This window comes from Spinacia oleracea, chromosome 5 (assembly GCF_020520425.1).
Source record: "Spinacia oleracea cultivar Varoflay chromosome 5, BTI_SOV_V1, whole genome shotgun sequence".
NCBI lineage: Eukaryota > Viridiplantae > Streptophyta > Magnoliopsida > Caryophyllales > Amaranthaceae > Spinacia > Spinacia oleracea.
In genome coordinates, this window is record NC_079491.1 from 50,245,159 (window position 1) to 50,267,862 (window position 22,704).

At 35.9% G+C, this 22,704-nt stretch overlaps 2 protein-coding genes across 2 annotated transcripts; one reads left to right on the forward strand and one right to left on the reverse strand.

Annotated features, from left to right (window-relative positions):
• Positions 1 to 6,035: 6,035 nt before the first annotated feature.
• LOC110790189 (F-box/FBD/LRR-repeat protein At1g13570-like) lies at positions 6,036 to 8,938 on the reverse strand. The gene is made up of 5 exons (XM_021994964.2): positions 8,835 to 8,938; positions 8,669 to 8,719; positions 7,180 to 8,029; positions 6,898 to 7,056; positions 6,036 to 6,278 (listed from the first exon to the last, which is right to left on the reverse strand). The coding sequence occupies exons 1-5, from the start codon at positions 8,936 to 8,938 to the stop codon at positions 6,036 to 6,038; spliced, it is 1,407 nt and encodes a 468-aa protein (XP_021850656.2).
• Positions 8,939 to 16,426: 7,488 nt separating this feature from the next.
• On the forward strand, positions 16,427 to 17,968 carry LOC110790190 (probable serine/threonine-protein kinase WNK11). Its single transcript, XM_021994965.2, has one exon. It carries the CDS (start codon positions 16,427 to 16,429, stop codon positions 17,966 to 17,968), a length of 1,542 nt encoding a protein of 513 aa, XP_021850657.2.
• The last annotated feature ends 4,736 nt before the right edge of the window (positions 17,969 to 22,704 follow it).

Below are 22,704 nucleotides of genomic sequence, written 5' to 3' on the forward strand. Positions count from 1 at the left end.
AGGGTTTCAAATTTTACGAATTGGGCAAAGGCAAAATTAGGGTTTAAACTTATCGGAAAAATATGAAATGTTTACCATAGATCAAGAATTTACCCAGAAAGATTGTGTCAAAACTTCAAGCAATTCCGAGTAGTTTAGTTTGACCTTTTAATTGAATTACTGTTCGACACTTTTAATTTTAAATGAAAAATTAACAAAAACGCCCAAAAATCGACACTTCGAGGCCTGTTTTTGCAATTCCGTTCCCATGAATTGATCTTAGAAAATCGTTATCAATCAAATTAGGGTTTGAAAACTCGAAAAAACGAACATTTTTTATTTCGGACCTGATTATTACGCAATTCATCCAATAATTCGTAAAAATTCCGAAAAATCAACAAAAATTCCAAATTTTTCGACAGATGCAAAAACAATAAAAATCATGCTAATTCATGCTTGGAATACATAAGGCTCATGATACCACTGTAGGGGAATACAATTAAACATAATAACATGTGCGGAACAATCCCCAAAGCCAGGAAACATGTATAAAGCACAGATTAAGCAAACTTACATTCGAAGCGTGTTTTCCACAATAATATGTCAACGAACACGAACAAAGAACTCCACTTGTCGTTCCTCTACTTGGTTCACCGGCACGTTCAGATCCGTCTTGATTATCGTAGCTTAGACAATCGATCAAGATACTTTGCTTTTGGGAAGAACTCACTTTGGAGGCACAGAGAGAATTAGGGTTCTCCGTGTCTAGGGTTTGAGTAGTATGAATTGTGTGTTGGAATAATACAATTTTCCTATTGTATTAATGATGTAACCGGCCAAGAACTAAAGGCCTTGACCGGCCACATCACGCAAGCACACGGACCGCACAGCCCCGCCCCGCGACACACACTGCAGGCCGAAGCCCACAGCGCGCGCGCGCCGAGCAGCTGGGTCGTGGGCCTGCTCGCTCGTCGTTGTGTTGCTTGTTGTGCGTGCTGTTGCGTGCTCGCCCAATGGGCTGGCCTTGCTCGCCTTTGCTCGCGAGTCTTGCTGGCTCGTTGGGCCTTGCACGCTTACGTGCTTGGCTCGACGGGCCGGCAACTCTGATGCCCTTCGTATTCGCGATTTAATGTATTTCCGATATATTATTTATCGTTTCGTATTCGACGAATCACCGTCGTACGATACAATTTATTCGTGTCGCCCAGCTTACGAATATTCGCGATACGATATACGATTCCGATGAAGGTCGTATCGTATAATACGTTCCCAACTTAATTCCCGAAAAGCTATTAAATGAATTTCCGATTCATTTATCCTATGATCTGTTACGTGTCATTGGTGTGACCTTGTAGGTTCAGTCAAGAGTAAGCTGTGAGTTCAATATCCATTAGAACTCACTGATCGGAAGCATTGCTCCAGCTAGCTGTTCCGATCACTTGATCTCATTGAATTAATTGTTCGCAATTAATCTGAACCTTGGTATTAGAATTAATGCACCTTGGGTGAAGGACATATTTCCTTCAGTATGACCCTAACACTCATAAGGTGTTTTGTGAACAAAATGGTATAGTTCACGAAACAACGGCTCCTTACGCACCCGAACAAAACGGGATTGCTGAAAGGAAAAACAGAACTTTAAAAAATATGATGAATTCAATGCTTATTAGTTCTGGGCTTCCTGATAATATGTGGGGGGAAGCTATTCTTTCTGCTTGTCATGTTTTGAACAGGGTGCCTCACAAGAAGTTGGACAAGACCCCATATGAGCTATGGAAAGGTCGAGCACCAAGCCTGAAGTATTTGAAAGTGTGGGGGTTCCTAGCAAAATTTACCCTACCCAGTTTCAAAAGGGATAATATTGGTCCCAAAACGATTGATTCTATCTTTATTGGTTATGCTTATTTAAGTGTTACTTATCGTTTTATAGTAAAGGGTGCTAACAACTCTTATGCAAGTGGTAACGTTATTGAATCAAGAGATGCTGATTTTTTTGAAAACATTTTTCCTTTAAAAATCTCTTGCATTAGTAATGATGTACCATCTTCTAGCACTTCTAATGCTTTACCCATTGCTCCTTCTTCCACAACTAATAATGAGTCTGATTTAGAGCCAAGGAGGAGCAAAAGGGCAAGAGAGGAAACAAGTTATGATGATGATTTCGTTACTGCTTTCCTAATTGAACCTTTCTTAATTACTGATGATTTTTGTATATCTTTATTTTAGAAGACAATCCTAGAACCTATGAAGAGGCAATGAGGTCAGTTGATGCAGTTTTCTGGAAAGAGGCCATTGATAGCGAGCTTCAGTCAATTCTAAGTAATAATACTTGGGAATTGGTTGATCTGCCTAGAGGTTGCAAGCCCATTACTTGTAAGTGGATCTTTAGGAAAAAGTTGAAATCATGTGGATCCATTGACAAGTATAAGGCCAGGATTGTGGTAAGGGGTTTTACTAAAAAACATGGCATTGATTACTTTGATAAATATTCTCCTGTAACTAAGATTGCAACCATTAGAACCTTAACTAGATTAGATCCCGTGCACGCACGGATTTTGATAATTTTTTTCACAAAATATTTAACTGATTATCTCCCAAACTACTGCATAGTTATAACATTTTTAACATACTCGTTTAAATGTATTCATCTAATGTGAATACTTAAAATGCTAATATGGTAATTTGACCAAAATATTGAATGATATATTTTCCATTATTAATAATAGCGATTTGATTAAAATATTACCAATTTAGAATAATTATTATTACGTCGTATCTATTATTGCCATAATTTATAAACTAAATTTTTTTCCATACATAAATAGTTTATAAAAAAGGGTAGAGAATAAAATAAAATAAAACAGATACACTTTTTTTTTGAGAAAGTGATTTTTAGCGGAAAAATATCGCACCAGGAATTGACATGTGTAATTCCTGGTGTCTCTTTTAGTATATAGTAATAGATTGCTCTTGCCTGCATTCATGATCTTGTCACTACAAAATTATGCATCAATTAGAGATGGATTTTGAGACGGATACAATAAACGTCTCAAACTTGAGACGAGTTACTAAAACTTGGTCTCTAAATTAAAATTGAGATGAAATTGTACATAGTGTTTCAAAAATTCCGTCTCAAGTTTGTAATGGATTTGCAAAAATTCCGTCTCAAATTTTTTTGAGACGCCCTCTATAGAGACGCCCTATTTATGTCTCAAATTCGTCTCTAAGCATCATTTTGAGACGGATTTGGACTATATAGAGACGAAATTCCTCGTCTCTATAAAATGATTATTTTGTAGTGTGTTGTGCATCAAATGGATGTGAAAAATGCATTTTTGAATGGTGATTTAGATGAAGAGATTTATATGGTTTAACCTGAAGGTTTTATTGTTCCAAGTCAAGAAAATAAAGTTTGTAAACTGGTCAAGTCATTGTATGGGCTTAAACAAGCCCCCAAGTAGAGGCATGACAAGTTTGACAAGACAATGACTGGTAATGGTTATCATGTAAATGAAGGTGACTCTTGCGTTTATTATAAACATGATTCTTTTGGTTGTGTGATTATTTGTCTTTATGTGGATGATATCCTAATTTTTGGTACTGATTTGGATTGAATGAATGAAACAAAAGAATTTTTGAGTTCAAAATTTCAAATGAAAGACATGGGTGAGGCAGATGTGATCTTGGGAGTAAAAATTATTAGAACTCCAAATGGCATTTGTCTCATTCAAGCTCACTATGTTGAAAAACTTCTTAAAAAGATTGATTCATTCGATGTCGATCCAATCAAGACCCCCTATGATATAAACATCCATTTAAAGAAAAACAAAGGTGATCCTGTTTGTCAATCTGAGTATGCTAAGATTATTGGTAGTGTCATGTTTCTTATGAACTATACAAGACCTGACATTGCCTATTCTGTAAGTAGATTGAGCAGGTACACTCATAACCCAAGCAATGAGCATTGGGGTGCTTTGAGGCGGTTGCTTAGGTACCTAAGGGGTACCATTTCTTGGGGATTGCACTACTCCAAGTTTCCGGGAGCGTTGGAGGGATTTTGTGATGCCAACTGGGTATCCGGAAATGATGAAGTTAACTTCACTAGTGGTTGTGTCTTCACCCTAGGGAGTGGAGCTGTTTCTTGGAAATCTTGTAAGCAAATCTTGTAAGCAAATCTTGTACTGCTATGTCTACTATGGAATCTGAGTTTATTGCTCTTGAATTGGCAGGTCATGAGGCAGAATGGTTGAGGAACGTGCTTGCAAATATTCCACTGTTGGGGAAGCCAGCTCTTTCAGTTGCACTTCATTGTGATTCACAATCTTCTATTGCCGTGGCAAACAACCAAGCCTACAATGGGAAGAAGAGACACATTCGTTTGAGGCACAAGGCTGTCAAAGACTTGTTGTCAAGTGGAGTGATATCACTGGACTATGTAAAGTCTGAAAAGAACATCGCGGATCCGTTAATGAAAGTCCTATGTAAGAAACTAGTTTTGGAAGCGTCGGAGGGGATGGGCTTGAGGCCCATTTGATGAATTGCAAGGTAATGAACTCCTACTCACCATGAGTTCAAAGGGGAACATTATGTGATAATTCAGAAGCACAACTTTTTGTTTTTGTCCATCCCTAGCTTAGATGTTTATGATGTACTTGCTATTATTGAACGAGGTTGAGCATACGGCTCTTAATGAACCCATATCCATATTTTTTGGTGGTGTGATGTAGCTCACACTTGATGGGATTCACCAACTTAGTTGTGGAAGTGAGGTCGCTTCCTATGAGAATGGCATGGGCTATTCTCTAGAGCACCTATGAGCATCCAGGTTATGGACGTATGGCCAGTATAATGCATCACTTTTATTGGCGGAGATTCAGAATATTATACGTGTTCAATTGTGTGCTTTGAGTAACGGATTTCTAACCTCCTATTAAGTTCAAAACGAAAGTCACTTGGTAGGAAAGAGATCCTAGCTTGAATGTCACTAGGTGTTAATTCAAGTCGCAAGACATTAACACTTATTCAATTGTTTGTTTTGCCCAGAAAATTCAATTCTTTCTTTTTTCTTCTCATCTTCGGACCTGTGGGGGATTGTTGGAAATCCTAGTGAGAATACAAAAGAAAATGAGGGGAAATGGGAAAATGTGGGAATATGGAAAGTCCCACATGGGATATACACAAACCACATTCAATGTTTATATTTGGGGACTTGAGGGAATCATTTGTTTAGAAAAGCATGAGAGTGGCATGGGTGGACACACAACACACACGCGCGTGCACGCGGGCAGGGCCGTGGGCCTTGGTACTTGACGAATGCGGTTCGCGGGCGTGAGGTGGATTTTGTGGTCTGGGTCTTTCTTTTTGGTCAGTGGTGGGTTTAATTAATTCTAACGGGCATAATTAATCAACCCTGTAAATGTCCCATTAATCCCCACTAATGACGTTGTAACTGCCCCACTAAACAACCAGTAAATCGTGGAACCACCCACTTCTTCCCGTTTTCCCATTACTAGCCGTTTATGGCTGTTGCATTTCTTCTATAAATACTTCTCTATAGTTTTTCATACACACATAATCACAGAAAGTATTCTCTGCATTCTCTCTAAAATTCTCAAACACTGTTCACGTTTTTCTGGGCAAATATTGTGGTCTCCAACCGAGCCTTGTGAGTGCACACAAACCTTGGTGTCGTGTTAACCCTGAAGGGATCTACTGCATCGGAGGTAGCGCGGAATTGTCTTTTAGAGCAGTGGTTCAGCCACGGCGCGACAAAGTGTTCAGTTCGTACATACGTATCATCCAACTAAGTTGTTCTAATTTCATAGCTAACAAACATAACATAACAACCATTTTCAATCACACCAATTTCATAAAATACTTACAGAAAACACAAGCTCCTAAATGGAGGAAACTTTGAAATTGAAACACGTTATTGGCATCATCATTCAACAACTTCATTACAGTACTTGAAAGAGTGACAGAATATTAGAAGTGTCTCAGTATAGTACTTCATTCTTGAGCCACAAAGCAAGATCCATAAATAATTTCAGCCTTAGCTATGCTCGAGGGAACCGCATTAGCGCTCTTGCTAATTTCCACTCTAAATCAGACGCGGGCGTTGGATTGACCTTAATGTAGACCTTCTCAAGTGCAGGGGAGTGGGAAAGTAAAAACTCAATCAAATTGAGTTCCGTGTTGAAACCACTAACAGAGTCAAAAGAAACTCTGCGTAGGCTACAGTGTTTGTAGCTAGGGTCAGAATTTACCACATAATCATTCGAACAGGCAGTGCTCCTGAACTGCAGAACAGAATTAACCCAATTAAGCCATGAAAACAAGAATCAAACATCCTAAGCTAGTTTAGACTAGCAACATCGCTAAGCCTGAGAATTATAGACGAGGAGACAATGACCTAAAATTGGACATGGGTGACGGTAGCATACATAAATGTAACATATTCCTCTATACAGAATACTTTTTACAAACAAGTACATTACACATATTTTTTGGTTAACGTGATTGTTAATTAGTAAGATCATCTGACACATGATCTTTTTATACATTTTCTTCTACTGGTGGTTCAAGACAACTGAAGTGCGCGGGCAAGCACTGAAGTGTTGGGTACATAAAACAAGCTGAATTGGAAGCCCGACACATTCCCATCAATGACAGACCTGGGATTTGAATCGAAATTCTGAGGTCGACAAAAACACACTCAGGCCTCAATAGCAATATCCCTGACAAGGTTACAGGAAAAAGAAAGTCCAACACAGGAACCGATTGGAAAGAGTTCAATAAACAAACTTACCAGATGCAAATATTGGAAAGAGATATAGGCAAAGAGATATAAAAAATAGTTTTTAAGCGCTAACAATCATTTTCATTACATCATATTCATAAAACGCTGAAGCAACTTACAGATATTACAAGTTCTTCCATGTTAGGGCAGTATTGAATCAGTCGACCAGCACAGAAAAATTGAAAAAAGTTATTGGCATCAATATTCGACAACTGCAGAAGCTTCAGTTCCTTAAAAGTCCAACTCATCACACCCCAATAGCATGTTACAGCCATGAACTTCAAATCAACAACCGAAAAAAACAAATTATGACATCAGGTATTAACCAAAAAAAATTAATAAAAAAAATGACATGAGAAACAAGAACTAAATACAAAGTTAGAATTGAGTCTCTTCATTACCTCAAAATAGTAGCCTCCGATATTAAGCTCCTGAACTTTACATGATTTCGAAATAAAGTCAAATAGATCACGTGCCTTTTCACCACGGTTATTGGCCACCTTTTCAAGCAAACCAATAGTAACAGATTGAAGACCTTGACAATTCTTCAAAGAATTAGATTTGAATGTGCCCCAGACATTTAGGAACTTCAGATTAGGAGCTTCTATAGTAGGATGATCAACACCGCTAAATCCCTTTAGTATCAATGTTTCTAGCACAGGGCAACCAGCAATGAAACTTCTAAATCTACCCCTTGTAAATCTCACATTGTCAAGCTGAAGGTGGATAAGATATTTAAAGCATTTAAATGTAGGCGGGATAAGTATTATGCAAAAATCAAGTTTCAAGCTTTTGAACTCTACGCATGAGAATATATGAGAGGGTAAATCAAATGAAAAGCTGCTGCAGTTCTCAATGGTGATTTCTCTCACACCATTGTTTAATAGAAAGCTTATGAAGGGACTGACATCTGGACCTTCTGAGATCATGTATGGAATGTGAAGATAAAATCGAGGTATGGGGCCATTGTGAGAGAGTAGAACTTTGCTGACAATGCGGAAGAAATCAATATCCTCAGATTCATTTTTGTTAAGCACCTGTTTAAAGAATTGAGCATCAAACTTCAAATGTGGAAGTGACTTCCAAATTTGTTTCCAATCCCTCGACATGATAGCCAGCCTTGCAGTGTCATGAAGGGGTAGATGATCCATTATGCAGTCGATCACATTGCTTGGCAAATAACTAATCAAATCTTCAGAGTTGCCATTACCTATTAGTGTCTTACCACTACAATTGGTAGCCATTATAAAACTGCAAAATTAAAGATAAGAGGAAATTCTTATTAAAAAAATATAAAACAAAAGTTGAGAAATATCTGTTACTAAAAGGGATATGTGTGATCTTTTTCTTTTGGCAGGGGATACACGTAGGGTTCAAAGCACTGAGAGTAAGATGAACAGAAAGACAAATTGAATTCACCATATATCAGCAACGAGCCAACGAATTCCATTACAAATTCAGATGGCATGGTGACATGTTATAACAGGAGAAAAAAGATTACATATTGCTATTAAATCATCATTCTACCTCAAAGGTACCTGTTGTAAGAAACATAGAATATGTGTTGGGCGCCTGGGACAATTGATACTCAACAATTTTTGTTAATATGTACTACATGAATGTCAAATGCCTATTTGCATGTAACAATACAAACATAACAAACATGGATTTAAATTCCCGTCCCATTTCCCAATCACCCCTGAATCTAACAAAAACCTGATGAGATGTAAGATAGTGCGAGAAATAAGATTTGTGACATTAAGTTCCCACATTTTTGTCACTACTAAGAGGCGTTCATTCACATCCAATCGTCACAGTTTCAATACTTCAGGTTTTGAATCAACAATCATAGCTTATCAATTTAAAAAACCTACAACAAATCTTGTAAACCATCCTCCATCCAACCCCTCGTAAACAACTTTCACAGACATTTTCTCAGTTCTGGGCCACGAAGTAAAAATCAGCTTCAACAGCATCCCAGTGTCAATGTCCCGCCTGTGCAAGCTACAACATAGACTGAATATTCACAAATTTCCTAAAAAGAGGAACATTGTACCTAATTTGACGTCTTCCATTTTCATCAACATAATAGAAGAATGAATTTTCAAACTGAAGACTGTTATAGTAAGAGATTATATCAACATTATGAAAGAATTTCATTCTTAAATTGGATATTAGATACAGTATAAATATAAAAGACTTTAGGATACAAATTAATCCATAAATATTATTTTTAAAATAGCATAACTAAAAAAAGAAAGCTTTGTGTTGCCCTTAACTAATTTGTTAAGCGAATAAAGTATCAACAATTACCATGAAAACCACTAAATAATATCCTACCTCTTATTTAAACAACCTTATGAACAACCTCTAACCCCATTTCCAAAATTCATCCTCAGGCACATGCTTTAAATTAAAAAGGCCACCATGAACAAAACTGATCATTAAATTAATATTTTTTAACAAACCCCTTGAATCCCAGAAGTAGACCAAGTAACCCTGTATAAGTAAGCCACACAATGACAAATTTACAGCCAAACAACATCAAAGTAAACCAATATCCACCATTCCAATCAACAGAGTTGATACTCCCTTATCTTATATTCAATAACCGCAACTCCAACTTTCTTCCAACTAATTGTATTCCTGATTCTACCACTCAAATTTCTTAATTTCGTCAGGTATAGAAAACATGGCTGGTTCGAAAAAATGTACAGAGAAGTGATCGGAAAGCCCTTTCATAGTTTTTTTTTAACTTTTCTTTCCTCCCAGAATTGCAGGAACTGAAAGGGAAGAATAAAATAAAATACTTATTGTTCTTTCCTAAAAAAAACAAGAAAATGCGTTTTGTCTCACTTAACTTCTTTCCCTTGATACCATAAAGAGAAATTGCAATCCAAGAAATTCAATAAGAAAGCATCTCATTTGACAACGTATTAACAAGCTCAATCAAAAAAAAGCATCTCATTTGAAAACGCATTAACAAGCTCAATCAAAAAAAGAGCATCTCATTTGAAAACGCATTAACAAGCTCAATCAAGAAAGCAATCACTCATAGCACCCCAAAAAAAAGGCAATCACTCAAAATTTAAACACTATAACGATAATTAACTCAAATAAACGCAATTCGGAGAAGAATGTTGGCATAAGCGATAATTAACTCAAATAAACGCAATATCTTTATTGAGGATAATATCATGGAGATTATATATCATTGATTGTAGTAAGTGATTGATTATAATCAATCACAATATTTATTTATATAGATATTATTATAGGATATCTTTTTATTTAGGAAATTATTGACTTTGTAATATTCTTAGACTTGTATAAATACTCTAACATTAACATCAATACAATCAAGCTTTCTCATAACTCGCTTTCTCATAACTCTATCATGGTATCACAACCTTGATCCGTCTACATTTTTTTCTCCCTTTTTTCTCCCTTTTTGCCTTCCACTTATTCCTCTTTTTCCATGTCACCATAACCCATGTCGACCACCATTGACAAATGGTGCATGGATAATACTGAACTTTCTTTTTCTCCTCTAATTTAATGGTGTGGTTGTGTCGTTCTCACACCCAAACAAGCCGAACATTTCTAGAAAGCTTCAAATTAAAACTTCCGCTCAACTTTTTGGCACCCCGTAGTTTACCTACCAAGCCAAACTCCAATCTGCATTCTCCAAACCGTTATGGAGAAACACAAAACCCTTTGATTAAACTATCATCACTACCACGACCATCTCCTCTCATTCTATGTTGCATGGCTATGGAACCTTCCTCCCCTTTCACCAATACGTTGCAGGCAAATGCTAGCAAAAAAAAAAAAAAACTCATCTCTAATGTTTTATAAAGATGGGTACGTTCCCAATCAAAAATATGACCTTTTTTAGTGTTTGTTACGTTTTTTTGGCCATCAATGGTTCATATGGTTCAACAATCGTAAAAATCAACCACTAAGGCAACTTCTCCTTCCCATTTCTATATTTTCATACACACAAAAAAAAAAAACATAAACTCAATTTCTATTTTCTTTCACCTCGCATCCTTTTCTTCACAAAAAAAAGAAAAAAGAAAAAAAGATGTACAACAGGTTCATCATTAACATTATTGTGCGTTCATCGATGTACTCCTCGAAGCGACGAAGCATCCATTCAAACAATCATCATACACTCAAGTTTTCAAGATTGGACTTTCCCTCTGGTCGTCCATCTTGCGGGGGCGTATTGAGGATAATATCATGGAGATTATATATCATTGATACAATATTTATTTATATAGATATTATTATAGGATATCTTTTTATTTAGGAAATTATTGACTTTGTAATATTCTTAGACTTGTATAAATACTCTAACATTAACATCAATACAATCAAGCTTTCTCATAACTCGCTTTCTCTAACTCCATCAGTCTTACCGAAAGAAGTAGCAACGAGCAGCTGCTAGCAATTGGCGAAATCGACCATGAAATAGAGAAAAAATAGAAGTGATGACACATAAATTTGTGGAAAAACAGCACCGATTGTTGAGACTAGCTGAATGTTGGGAGATCTGCAATTCCAGGAAGAATTGGCGAAATGAGCGTCAAGAGGGCCATTGATTTTGAGTAATAAGGTATGAATTATGACTTGGAAGATTTATAGTGCAAATGGCTTTATGCGTTAAATGGAAAGTACAGAGTATCTATTATAATGGAAGTTGAGAAGGGTTAGTATAATATTTATACGTAGAGTTTATTCAAAGTAAGGAGTAAAGGGAAGAGATTATAGAAATCAAAGCAATGTGTGTTTTGCCCGGACTTGATCGGGCAGAAGTGGCCCGATCGGACGCTCAATCGTTGTTTGAAGCAAAACTCACTAAAATGAGCTTTGCACTCGCGCCTGATCAGGCGAATGGACGATTTCTAATATAATCTGGGACTTTATACTCGTGTCCGATTGGGTGACTTTTTTCGATCGGGCAAATTTCATGAGTAATGAAATTTGCACTCGCGTCCGTTCGGGCGAAGTCCCAAACGTTTTTTTGTGCGGTTTTGTGACGGCTGCTTTGGATGTAATTGTTGGATATTTATTTTAAACGGCGACTCTTCATTAAAATCTCTAATATATAGAGTCTTCATGACACATTAGTTCATGATGAATACATCGATCATACTTGCATACTTTTGAGAAAACTTCTTGCAAATCTTTTCTCTAGTGAGACATTTGAGTGAGAAACACAAGTCCTTGTTGTATTGATTTGTTGAGAATAGACAAGATCAATTGATTCTTCATTGTATCTCAGTAGTGTTATTGTGAACCCGATTGTTCCTTTTTGGGTCGATAAAATACTATTAGGAAAGCATAATATTTCGTACCTTGAAGATTTTATCCGATCACCCCACAGTGATTTTCTAACAATCTAAATGGTGTCTTCATTACTTGATATGGCAACAAATTTCCATAAATTGGAAAAATTCGAAGGTGCGGGTTATCGTCGTTGGCAAAAGAAGATCCAATTTCTTTTGACAATATTGAACGTGGTGTACATGCTAACAACTCACATGCCAAGTCCTCCCGCCGATGGAGAAGAATAGACTTTGGAGAATAAACTGCTTAGAACCAAGTGGGAGAACGATGATTACATTTGTCGTGGGCACATACTGAATGCGTTGTCTGACCTGTTGTTCGATATGTACCAATATGAGGAGATTGCAAATACACTTTAGGATAAACTTTATTCCAAGTATATTTCCGAGGATGCTTCAAGTAAGAAACTTCTTGTTAGCAATTTTAATAATTTTAAATGTCTAATGATAGGCATGAAGTTCAACATATTTTGATTCAAATTAGATTGCATGGTATGGTAATGGATGAGGATATAGCGATAACATCTATTTTTGATATATTACCATGTTCACAAAAAGGAGGAGATGGCCATGGAACAATTGGGTACTCGCCTTCTTGTAGAGGAGGGTATCCGGGTTCAAGATGGTGTTAAGGAGACTAATTTTAATGATAAGATTTCTCCGGGTTCTTCCATCAATGCGATGGAGGAAGGACAGTCTAGTGGGACTAAAAAGTTCAAAAAAAGGCCACATAAATCCAACAACAAAATGTTACAAACAAGAAGAGTAAAAAGCCAAAATATGTTCTTGTTGGAAATGTAATGATCCTCACTTCAAGAGGGATTTTCCAACCTTCAAAAATAAGAAGGCTATCAAGGGTAAACATAACAATATTGACAAGAACCAAGGTATTGTTGTTGCACATGATGCTACAAGTTTAGAAATGAAATTTGTGGCTATGATTTCTCAAATCAATGTTGTGCAGGTTGATAACTCTTGGTGGATTGATACGGGAGTCTCTAGACATGTGTGCAAAGATATGATTATTTCAAGTCTTTTGAAGATTTGGATGATGGTCCGAATTTGTACATGGGGAATGATTCTATGGTCAAGGCTAAATGAATAGGCCAAATAGAATTATTGCTAATATCTGGAAAAACTTTAACTCTTAGGGATGTAGTTTTTGTACCAGAAGTTAGGAAAAACTTAATATTTGGAGGCGTATTAAATAAGTTTGGATTTAAGATGGTATTTGAGGCTGATAAGTTTGTATTATATAAGGGTGGTGTTTATGTAGGTCAAGGATATTATTGTATTGGAATGTTTAAATTAAGCATTTATAATGACGTTGTGAATTCTATTTGCTGGCTTGATGTTCTTCTCTATGGCACAATCATTTATGTCATGTTAATTATCGACGTTTATGTGATATTTCTAAAGTGAGTTTGATTCTTCCTTTAGATTATAACTAGTATTGACCATGTGTCATGCACGACTTTTGTTATGTTTTAAAGACGAGTGTAGTTTTTCAATAATAAAAAGAGTAAATGTATTTCATTTTGTGTTTCTCTAAGAAAACAATGAAGATAGAAATATATATATAAACTACTATGTTATTTGAAATTAATAGAAAAAATAAAAGATAATGGGGCATGAAATTTATTGGAGTTGAAGGGGTATAAATTATTTTTGGTGGTGAAGAGACATGAAATTGGTGAATAAAGGGGCATGAAATTTAAATAAAATAAAATAGGAAGATATTTTCAAGGAGTGACATATGGCACTATATATTTGTTGCAAACTTGCCTACTATTAAATATTAGTATAGATATAGAGAAGTGTAAAACATGCATGTTAAATAAAACTAGCTTATGAGCCCGTTCAATGAACGGGTAATTATATAGTGGTTGTTAAGCAATCTTTTAAAGTGCTAAATTTATTGAGGGGTTGTGATTTTAGAGGGTTGAAAGTTGAAAAAAAATCTACAAATTAGATGGTGGGTAAATATTGAGTGTTAAGGAGGGAGATGGGGTGGAAGAAGTTATATGAATTAAATGGTGAATTGATTTTGAAAATGGAAAATGAATTGGGGTGTTAAAGTTGTAAAATAATTTGTGAAACAAACAACAAAAGGAAAAATTGGAAGAAAAAAAAAACAAATTATTGGAGGAAAGATGGAATGACACATGTCATCTAATAATCCATGGTTTTCCTTTTTAAATACTAGGTATTGAGGTATTGATTACAAGAAATCATTTTTCCTAGCGTGCAAAGACAATCAAAATTGTTTGAATTGGTGCATAGTGATTTGTAAGATTTTCACAGTCCACCTTCTTTAGGAAATAAGAAATATATTGTAACTTTTATTGATGATTATTCACGATTTAGTTTCATTTATTGTTATCTTCTAAAGATGAAGCTCTTGATAAATTTAAGATATTTAAAATCGAAGTTGAATTGCAAACTAATGAAAAAGTTAAGAAACTTCGAACGGATAGGAGCGGAGAGTATTACGATCCACGTTATTTTCAGTCTATTGGTATAATCCATGAAATTACCGCACCATATTCTCCTCAAAGTAATGGGGTTGCGGAAAGAAAGAATATGATTCTAAAAGATATGATTATTCAATGCTTTCTAATTCGGGTCTTAGTGACGGTTTTTGGGGTGAAGCTATATTGACAGCTTGTTATGTCTTGAATAGAGTTACAAAAAAAAAGGAATAAAACTACCCATAAGAACTTTGGCGCAAACGAAATCCTAATCTCAATTACCTTAGGGTATGGGGATGTAGGGCTACCGTTAAAGTGACGGAACCCAAAAGGAAAACTTTGGTGAAAAGGGAATTGATTGCATCTTTATAGGCTATGCAGAACATAGAAAAGCCTATAGGTTTTATGTCATTGAAGAGGGGAGTGAAGGGTTGATGCTCAAATTTTAATCGATGTTGTATTTGGTCATGCCCTATTTCTTAATGAGTCTACGACGATCCATCATTGGACTTGCCTTGTTGGTGAGCAGACTTTAAACATGACTATTATGAGTTACTTGCAGGTGAAGTAATGTCAGTATTTCGGGATTGAGAATGTTGAGAGCATTTTATTTGCATAGTTTATTAATCTTTATTTTTAATGATGTCTAGACAATGTTTTTTTAGTTAATGAATTTTATTCAGTTGTTTTTTTAATAGGGCCTTAAATGGTTCCAAATTTGTTAAGGCATTAACTATTTATGTTAGTTTTTAAAAGTTAGTTAAAAGTTCTGCTGCGTTATTCTGTTACAGAGTCTTAGTAGTTATCACGGTGACGGTAATACTTTAGTAATTCTTTTCATTTATTCAAGAAAATAATTTTAGAAAGGCGAGAAATTATTAGGGTGTTACAACCAGTGTCATCATGTCATGCATCCTCCACCACCGTCCCACAATCGTCACTTGACAATCATAACGCTTCAAACCTACAGAACTTCTTATTCCGACGCTTCAAATCTTTCTCGCCACAATTCAATAGCTGCGTGACCGGAGTGACATATTGGAAAATTAATCACCTCCGCATATGGGAATAAAACGCACCACAAATTATCCGCAATGTACCTATCGAGCCTTTCTCTAACCAAGGTCTCCAATGACGTACCTCGAGCCCAAGTAAACACATTGCCACATTTTCTTTCATGTCTTGATGACCAGAAATTTTATAATGATGAAGCTGCTGATTAAAATTTAATTAGATTCCGATTTTTGTTTTTGTTTTTCGTTTCAACTTATTCGAACAATTTACGTACAAGATATGCATAGTTGTGGGTTCGAGCAATCGATTGCATTAGCGAGACGACTAGATCACTTGATGATTATACTCTGCATACTTTGGTATTTTTTTTTTTTTTTCTTCTTAGTCCGCATAGTAGTTACTGATACACTATTTAACATAAGTGATTTTTTGTAAATATTACTCCGTATTAATTAGTAAAAGAATAAAAAAAAAATCCTGTTTAATTAATTAATTCCTTAAATTAAAATCAAGAAACGGTATTTTCTGTTTCTTGATCACCGACTTAACACCACTACTACTACTATAAAACAATCGGACAGAGAAAGATATTCATCAGTTTGGATAAAGTACAGCAACCCAACACTTAGAAAAATCAAGCCATAAATCTTTGCGTTTATCCTTGAGAAGAATCCTTTCATTTTGAACACATTGAAGAAAACTTCCATAATTTTACATAGATTTCAAGCAAAACCCTAGTAATAATCATAAAAAAACCAACACTAATCATCCCAAATCGATCTTTTTGTGGTTCTGTTTTGGTGTTAGTAATGTCTTGGAGTAGTAATTTAGCAGTTGTGGAGAGAGATCCTACAGGGAGATACGTAAGGTACAACAAGAGGTTAGGGGTAGGCGCTTGGAAAAGTGTTTACAAGGGATTTGATCAAGTTAAGGGTATAGAAATTGCTTGGAGTAGGATCGTGATAACAGGCGACACTGCCACATCAGAATCTGAAGGTACTCTTAATGATTTGTGTGTAGAAGTTTGTCTGTTGAAGTCGTTAGATAATGAGAATATTGTGAAATGCTACCATTCTTGGATTGATTATCAAGAAAAGATCATTCACATGATTACTGAGATATTTTCTTCTGAGAATTTGAGGAACTACACGATGAATAATGCTGTTGTAGATTATACAGCAATCAAGAATTGGTGTAGACAGATTCTAAATGGGTTGAATTATCTGCACACTCGTAATCCGCCAATTATGCACTGTGATGTTAAGTTAACTAACATCTTTGTTAATGGAAACTCAGGAACGGTTAAACTGGGAGATATGGGTATAGCAAAGTTTGTTAAACCGGAAACTATTGAATATGATGTTGCTGGTACACCAGCGTATATGGCACCAGAAATCTTTGAAGCAAATTATAATCAGCTGGTTGATATACATTCTTTTGGGATATGCGTACTACAGTTGGTTATTCCAGATATAAGGGTTTACAGCGGTTGTAATAACAACGAGGTAGTTGAAAAGGTTAAGGCGTGTGTAAAGCCTGAAGAACTCAGCTATGTGACAGACCCATTACTTAAGAACTTCATTGAGAGGTGTTTGGCTCCTGCAGATAAAAGACCTGCAGCAAATGAACTGTTGAATGACCCGTTTCTTGCACCCAGCAAATCAACAACACGTACAAATTCGAGTTTGACAGAATGTAGAATGCGTGATCAGGTTGATAGATTACTACAGTTTGTCAAGGAAATGGAGAGTGGTAACAAGAAATTTAAATTACAAGGAAGAATCAAGGACAATGTTATGATACAAATGAAATTGAGTATTAGCAATTATGGTATGATTGCAAACTTTAATTTGGAGTTCTCACCAGAAACAGTTACAGCTCAACAGTTTGTCATAGAGCATATTGCTACACATATTACTTTGTCAAGTGAAGATGTTCAAGTGGCGACTGAGATTATAAAACAACTAATAGCAGAATTTCATGGTGGACCTAGTATTCAGAATTCCATCTCTGAGGAAGATTTTTGTCTTTGGAATATATTTTCTGAGAACCCTACCAGTGTTGTATATGATGATGATGATGATGATTTCAATCCTCGCAATTTAGTTCCTGAGAGTAGTTCCAGTGGTGCTATACCTGATAATTCCAGGCAGCTACAGGCAAATGAGATATGGACTGAGGAAAGGGAGGATAGTATTCTGGCACACCCTGTCTTGTATAGACGCGAATTTGAGTTTGAAGGAACCATGATACGTGCTGTACATCGTACAAAGGAGCCTAAAATCCCTGAGAATAAGAAAATGCCTAGTTGCTTTGGGAATCTGCTGTCATCCTTTGGCAAAAAGTTCTAGCTAGGCCCAAGTTGATACTCTAATACAAAAATTTGATTCTTTTATGTCAGATTACAGTACGTATATTCTGAATGGGATATGCATACTTAGTGAGTTTAGTTGAACATTTTCCAGCTTTCTTGGATAGCAAATCAGTCTTGGCAATTAATAATTCTTTGCAGTTATAACGTAATTATATTCTCTGTCAGATTTTTGTGAGTTTTAATTCCATGATTGTATGTAGACATGTACTCCGTAGTAGTTTTCAGAAATAAAATCAATAAAAGCAAAGTTTAATACCAACTAGTATAATTTCTTTTGTCAAACCATACAGTAGTACAGTGTAAAATAATTAGTCTTCGAAATTGCACCTTTAATTTGCATGAATTCCAAGTATATCAACTTGTTTCGAAACTCAAGCTCATCACAAGCATGATGATGTAGGTGGGACATTTTTTTAGGGGATAATCATACGTACATGGCATATCTTAACAGGATTTCATTTTTAAGTAAATTATATTGATATCGAATTTCTATAAAGCTTAACCACTATTCTGCTCGTAAAAATAAATAAATTAATAAACACTAATATATAAACGAAAATGATAAAGGTCGCAACATGCGACCTTAAAGCCGTGTCACAATAATGACATGGCATGCTTATGTGGCATGATTTAAAATGGAAACTAAAATATTTAACTTACATATCCTATTATACATATTTCATAAAAAGGTAGGAAAATCTTAATATTCTAATTTGTTTCCTTCCTTATATCGACTTCCTTATTTACATATTTTCATAGTAAAAATATTGAATTGATAGTAAAAATATTCTGATAACGCATAGTCTACGTGGCGCATATATGTACCAATTAAACTGCGACACGTAAGATTGCGACAACTAAATGTTGTCGCAACTTGCGACCTTTATCATCACCCATATATAAATTTACTGATACGATAATACTTGCATAGTTGCATATATATCATATCTAAACGAATCAACTTTTTTAGTTTTTTTTCTGACTCTTAACTAAGGATGTTTATCAATGGGGCGGGGCGGGACGAGTGCGGATGATTATACCTCCTCACTCATACCCGCCTCAAAATCGCATCCCCTCCCGCCACACCACTCATGGGCCACGGCGGGTACAATATCAAAATCCATCCCGTCGTAACGAGTACAAACTAAAATTCATCCATGCCCTACCATTAACCTGGGTATCCATCTCTATCTCATACCCGCCTCATATTTGTGTCAATACCCGCCTTTTTTTTTATTTACCTTATACTTCATCTATCCCAATTTAATCGTTGCAATTTCTTTTTCCGTCCATCCAATTTAATTGGGATACATTGTTTTTTACCACCTAAAAAATATCAAAATTTTCTTTTACCACCTAAAAAACTAAAACTTGTATTTTACCACCTACAAAAATTTTAAACTTAATTTTTACCACCTAGAAATTGAAAAAATAGATGAAAATGTTATGTGGGGGGCACGATAATGGTAATAATTCTGATTTTTTCTCTTCTCCCACGATTTCATGTATTTAACTCTATTCTCTTCCCTTGCTTCTTTATCTACCATGAATTCACATCATTTTTTACCACCATTAATTCACAAAATTGACAAAATTCAGAGAACTAAAGAGAGAAGGGTGAAACAGTTAAAGAAAATAACACAAGGAGTATAAAAAATTGGAGGAAAATTGAATTAGGTAGCCACACATAAAGGTTTGATCTACTTTTTTTTTAAGGTAGTAAAAACTTTAATTGTCATAGATCATTTTATTATCACTCTTTCTTCTACCAAAATTAATGAACTGACATCATCTCACATTCAATTAAAAATTCTGCCACTATACATACTTTTCTATTAAACTATAGTAGAGAAACGAGTAAATAGGTCTGGAGGTCCCTAAACTTTGCCAAAAGGAGCAGTTAGGTCCCTCAAGTTTCAAAATGAGCATTTAGGTCCCTCAAAATAGATGGAAAACGCTACTTTTTGTTTTCCGTCACTAACGGCCGTTAAAATGATTATAATAATATAAAAAATTATTAAAATAAAAGGAGAATTAATATACACGTAGATTAATGATTGAAAACAGATGATTTTGATGAAAAGAAGCCTTTTCCAATTACTTAGCCTTTTCAACTTACTTTTTGTATATGTACACGTGGAAACCCTTCCAACTTCCCTCGTTTTTTCTGGTTCCTTCTTAATAATGTTTTGGCGGTATTTTTTTTACTGTTCCCAACCCTATTTCCCCCCTTTTCACTTCCTATTTATATGGTCCTCCCCCCCCCCCCCCCCCCCCATTTTCACTCTCAGTTGTCTTTTTCCCATTTACTCACTTAAACACTTGAGATAATTTGAAGTTATTGGTCTGAGTATTCTGCAAAAATGGGTTCTTGCGTATCCAACAAACGTTCTGGTGATTCCAAGTGGGAAGTTCCCTCCCCCAGGAAGAGAACAAGAATATCTAGATGGGATGAAGGTACTTTCATTCAATTTGTCGGTTTTTTCAATAAATATTTGCAGTTGAGCCATGATAAATTAAGGCTTTTTTGTTAAGTAACTTTTTCCCAAAATTGGTGCATGCATTATCTTGATAAAGGTGTTTTATATGTTAATTTAAACAATCGTGGGCTGATTTTGCATAATTTATCAATTGAAGTTGGAATTAGGGTTTCGTCCGTTTTTACTTTCCAATTTTTAATTCGAATTGATGCTTGCATGTTCTTGAAAATGGTGTTTAATATGTTAAATTATACAATTGTTGCCTAATTTGGAATTAATTTAAACTAGATTTTGTAGTAATTAGGGTTTCACTTACTGTTTTTTATTCACTTAAATAAAAAACAGAGTTTGATTAATTCGAATTGATGCTTGCATATTCTTGAAAATGGTGTTTATTTAAACTATTGTTTCTTAATTTGGAAGTATTTTAATCTAGATTCCGTTTAATAATTAGGGTTTACTTACTGTTTTATTGACTTTGGTCGTTACTTTGACTTTAGGAGACCTTGCTTTAAGGGAGGCACACCCCCTTTGTCATCATCAAGACATCCTCATCACCCAGATCTTCACCAAGCTGGACTGGGAGGGGCAGGCTGCTGTGCAGATGGTATGCAAGCAGTGGCGTAGGTGGGCCAAGTTGCGGTACCGCCTCTCATACCACTACCCTCAAGGATGCTACCGCGCGTGGCTGCGTGAGTGGGTGATCATGGACATCATTGACAATGATGGCCGTGACTTCCACGCCTGGATGGACAAGGACATGACCGTCTACTTTGACGGCTTCCCCCTCCTTTTCAAGGAGGAGGAGTAGCTGGTGGTGGAGGCCATGCAGAGATGGGTGGTGGTGGCGCTGGTGGTGGCCCCTCTTTTGTCAAGCTTATGATGATCCAGCTTGTTTATAGCTTTTTTTATTTTTAATTTTCGAGGACAATTACTACTGTCATTGCAATGTAGGTTTTTGTGAATGTGACAAGTGTTGGTTTTTGGTATTTGTCATTGTTATGACAGTAGTTTATATTTAACCGTAGGCTTCTCCCTCAATAGTGGATTGAGGTTTGAAATGTAAGGGTTGAAGCCTACCCTTTTGTAAATGCAACTGAAATGATCATGATGAATGAATGAATGCAACTTTTTCCTTTTGTTATCTCTTGTGTTGTTATTCAAGCTTTGGTTTGGTTTGATTTCTTAAAGTTTTGTTTTTTTAATTGATATTGTTTAACTTTGATCAGATGTTGATGATTTGACTTTGAACCCTTGCATATATGTGCATCATGGTGGTGAATGGGTTGTGCAAGGTGATATGGTTTATAATGGGGGGAGGGTGGATGTCTTTGATTACATCCATGAGAATGCAGATGGCAAATATGTTAAGGAATTAGTGGATAGTTTAGGTTATAATGATATAGAGAAAGTACATTTCTGGGACCCTAGGAAAGAATTCAAGAATGGGGTTAGGTTTTTAGGTTTTGATAGTAGTACTTGTGACCCTTTCTTAGCTTTACTCTTTGAATACAAAAGCATTCATATATACATTGAACATAAAATCAAACCCACCTACAACTTTAACCTAAACAGGAGTGGAGGAGGGGGAGGAGGGAGAGGTAGCTTCCTTGAGTTGTTGAATACTGATGTGGTTGACTTAAATTCTGATTATGTGGAACCACCTTTTACAATACTCCCACCCAAACAAACTGAACCTCAACCTAAACCTCAAATTCAACCTCAAAATGTGCCTCAACCTGAAATTGATTATGATTCAGAGGGTACAGATGAGGATGATGATGAGTTAGCCACTGCTAGGTCTAAGATATCTGATGATATGAGAAGGGAAAAGGCTTATTTTGAGGAGTTAGTAATGCTGAAAAAACTAGCAGAAAGTAAAGTAGAAGGTGGTCTGAATTTAGGGGATGACTTTGATGGATACAGTGACTTAGACAGCCCTAGTGAGTCAGAAGATGAGGATGATGTTGGTTACTTAGTTGCACCACAACACCATAAGAGGGGGAGAGGGAAACAGAAGCAAAACAACACTGAAGGGGTTGGAATGCTGTGTCCTAGGATCCAAATTCAGTTAGAGAAACACAAAATTTGGGCTAGGGGTTGGAATGCATACTGGGATGGTGGGTTTTGCTATGGAGTAAGAGAAGGTGCAACACAGGTTAAGTATGTGGTGGATCTGAACCAACATACTTGCAGTTGCAATGCATGGCAGGTGAGTGGGATTCCATGCAAA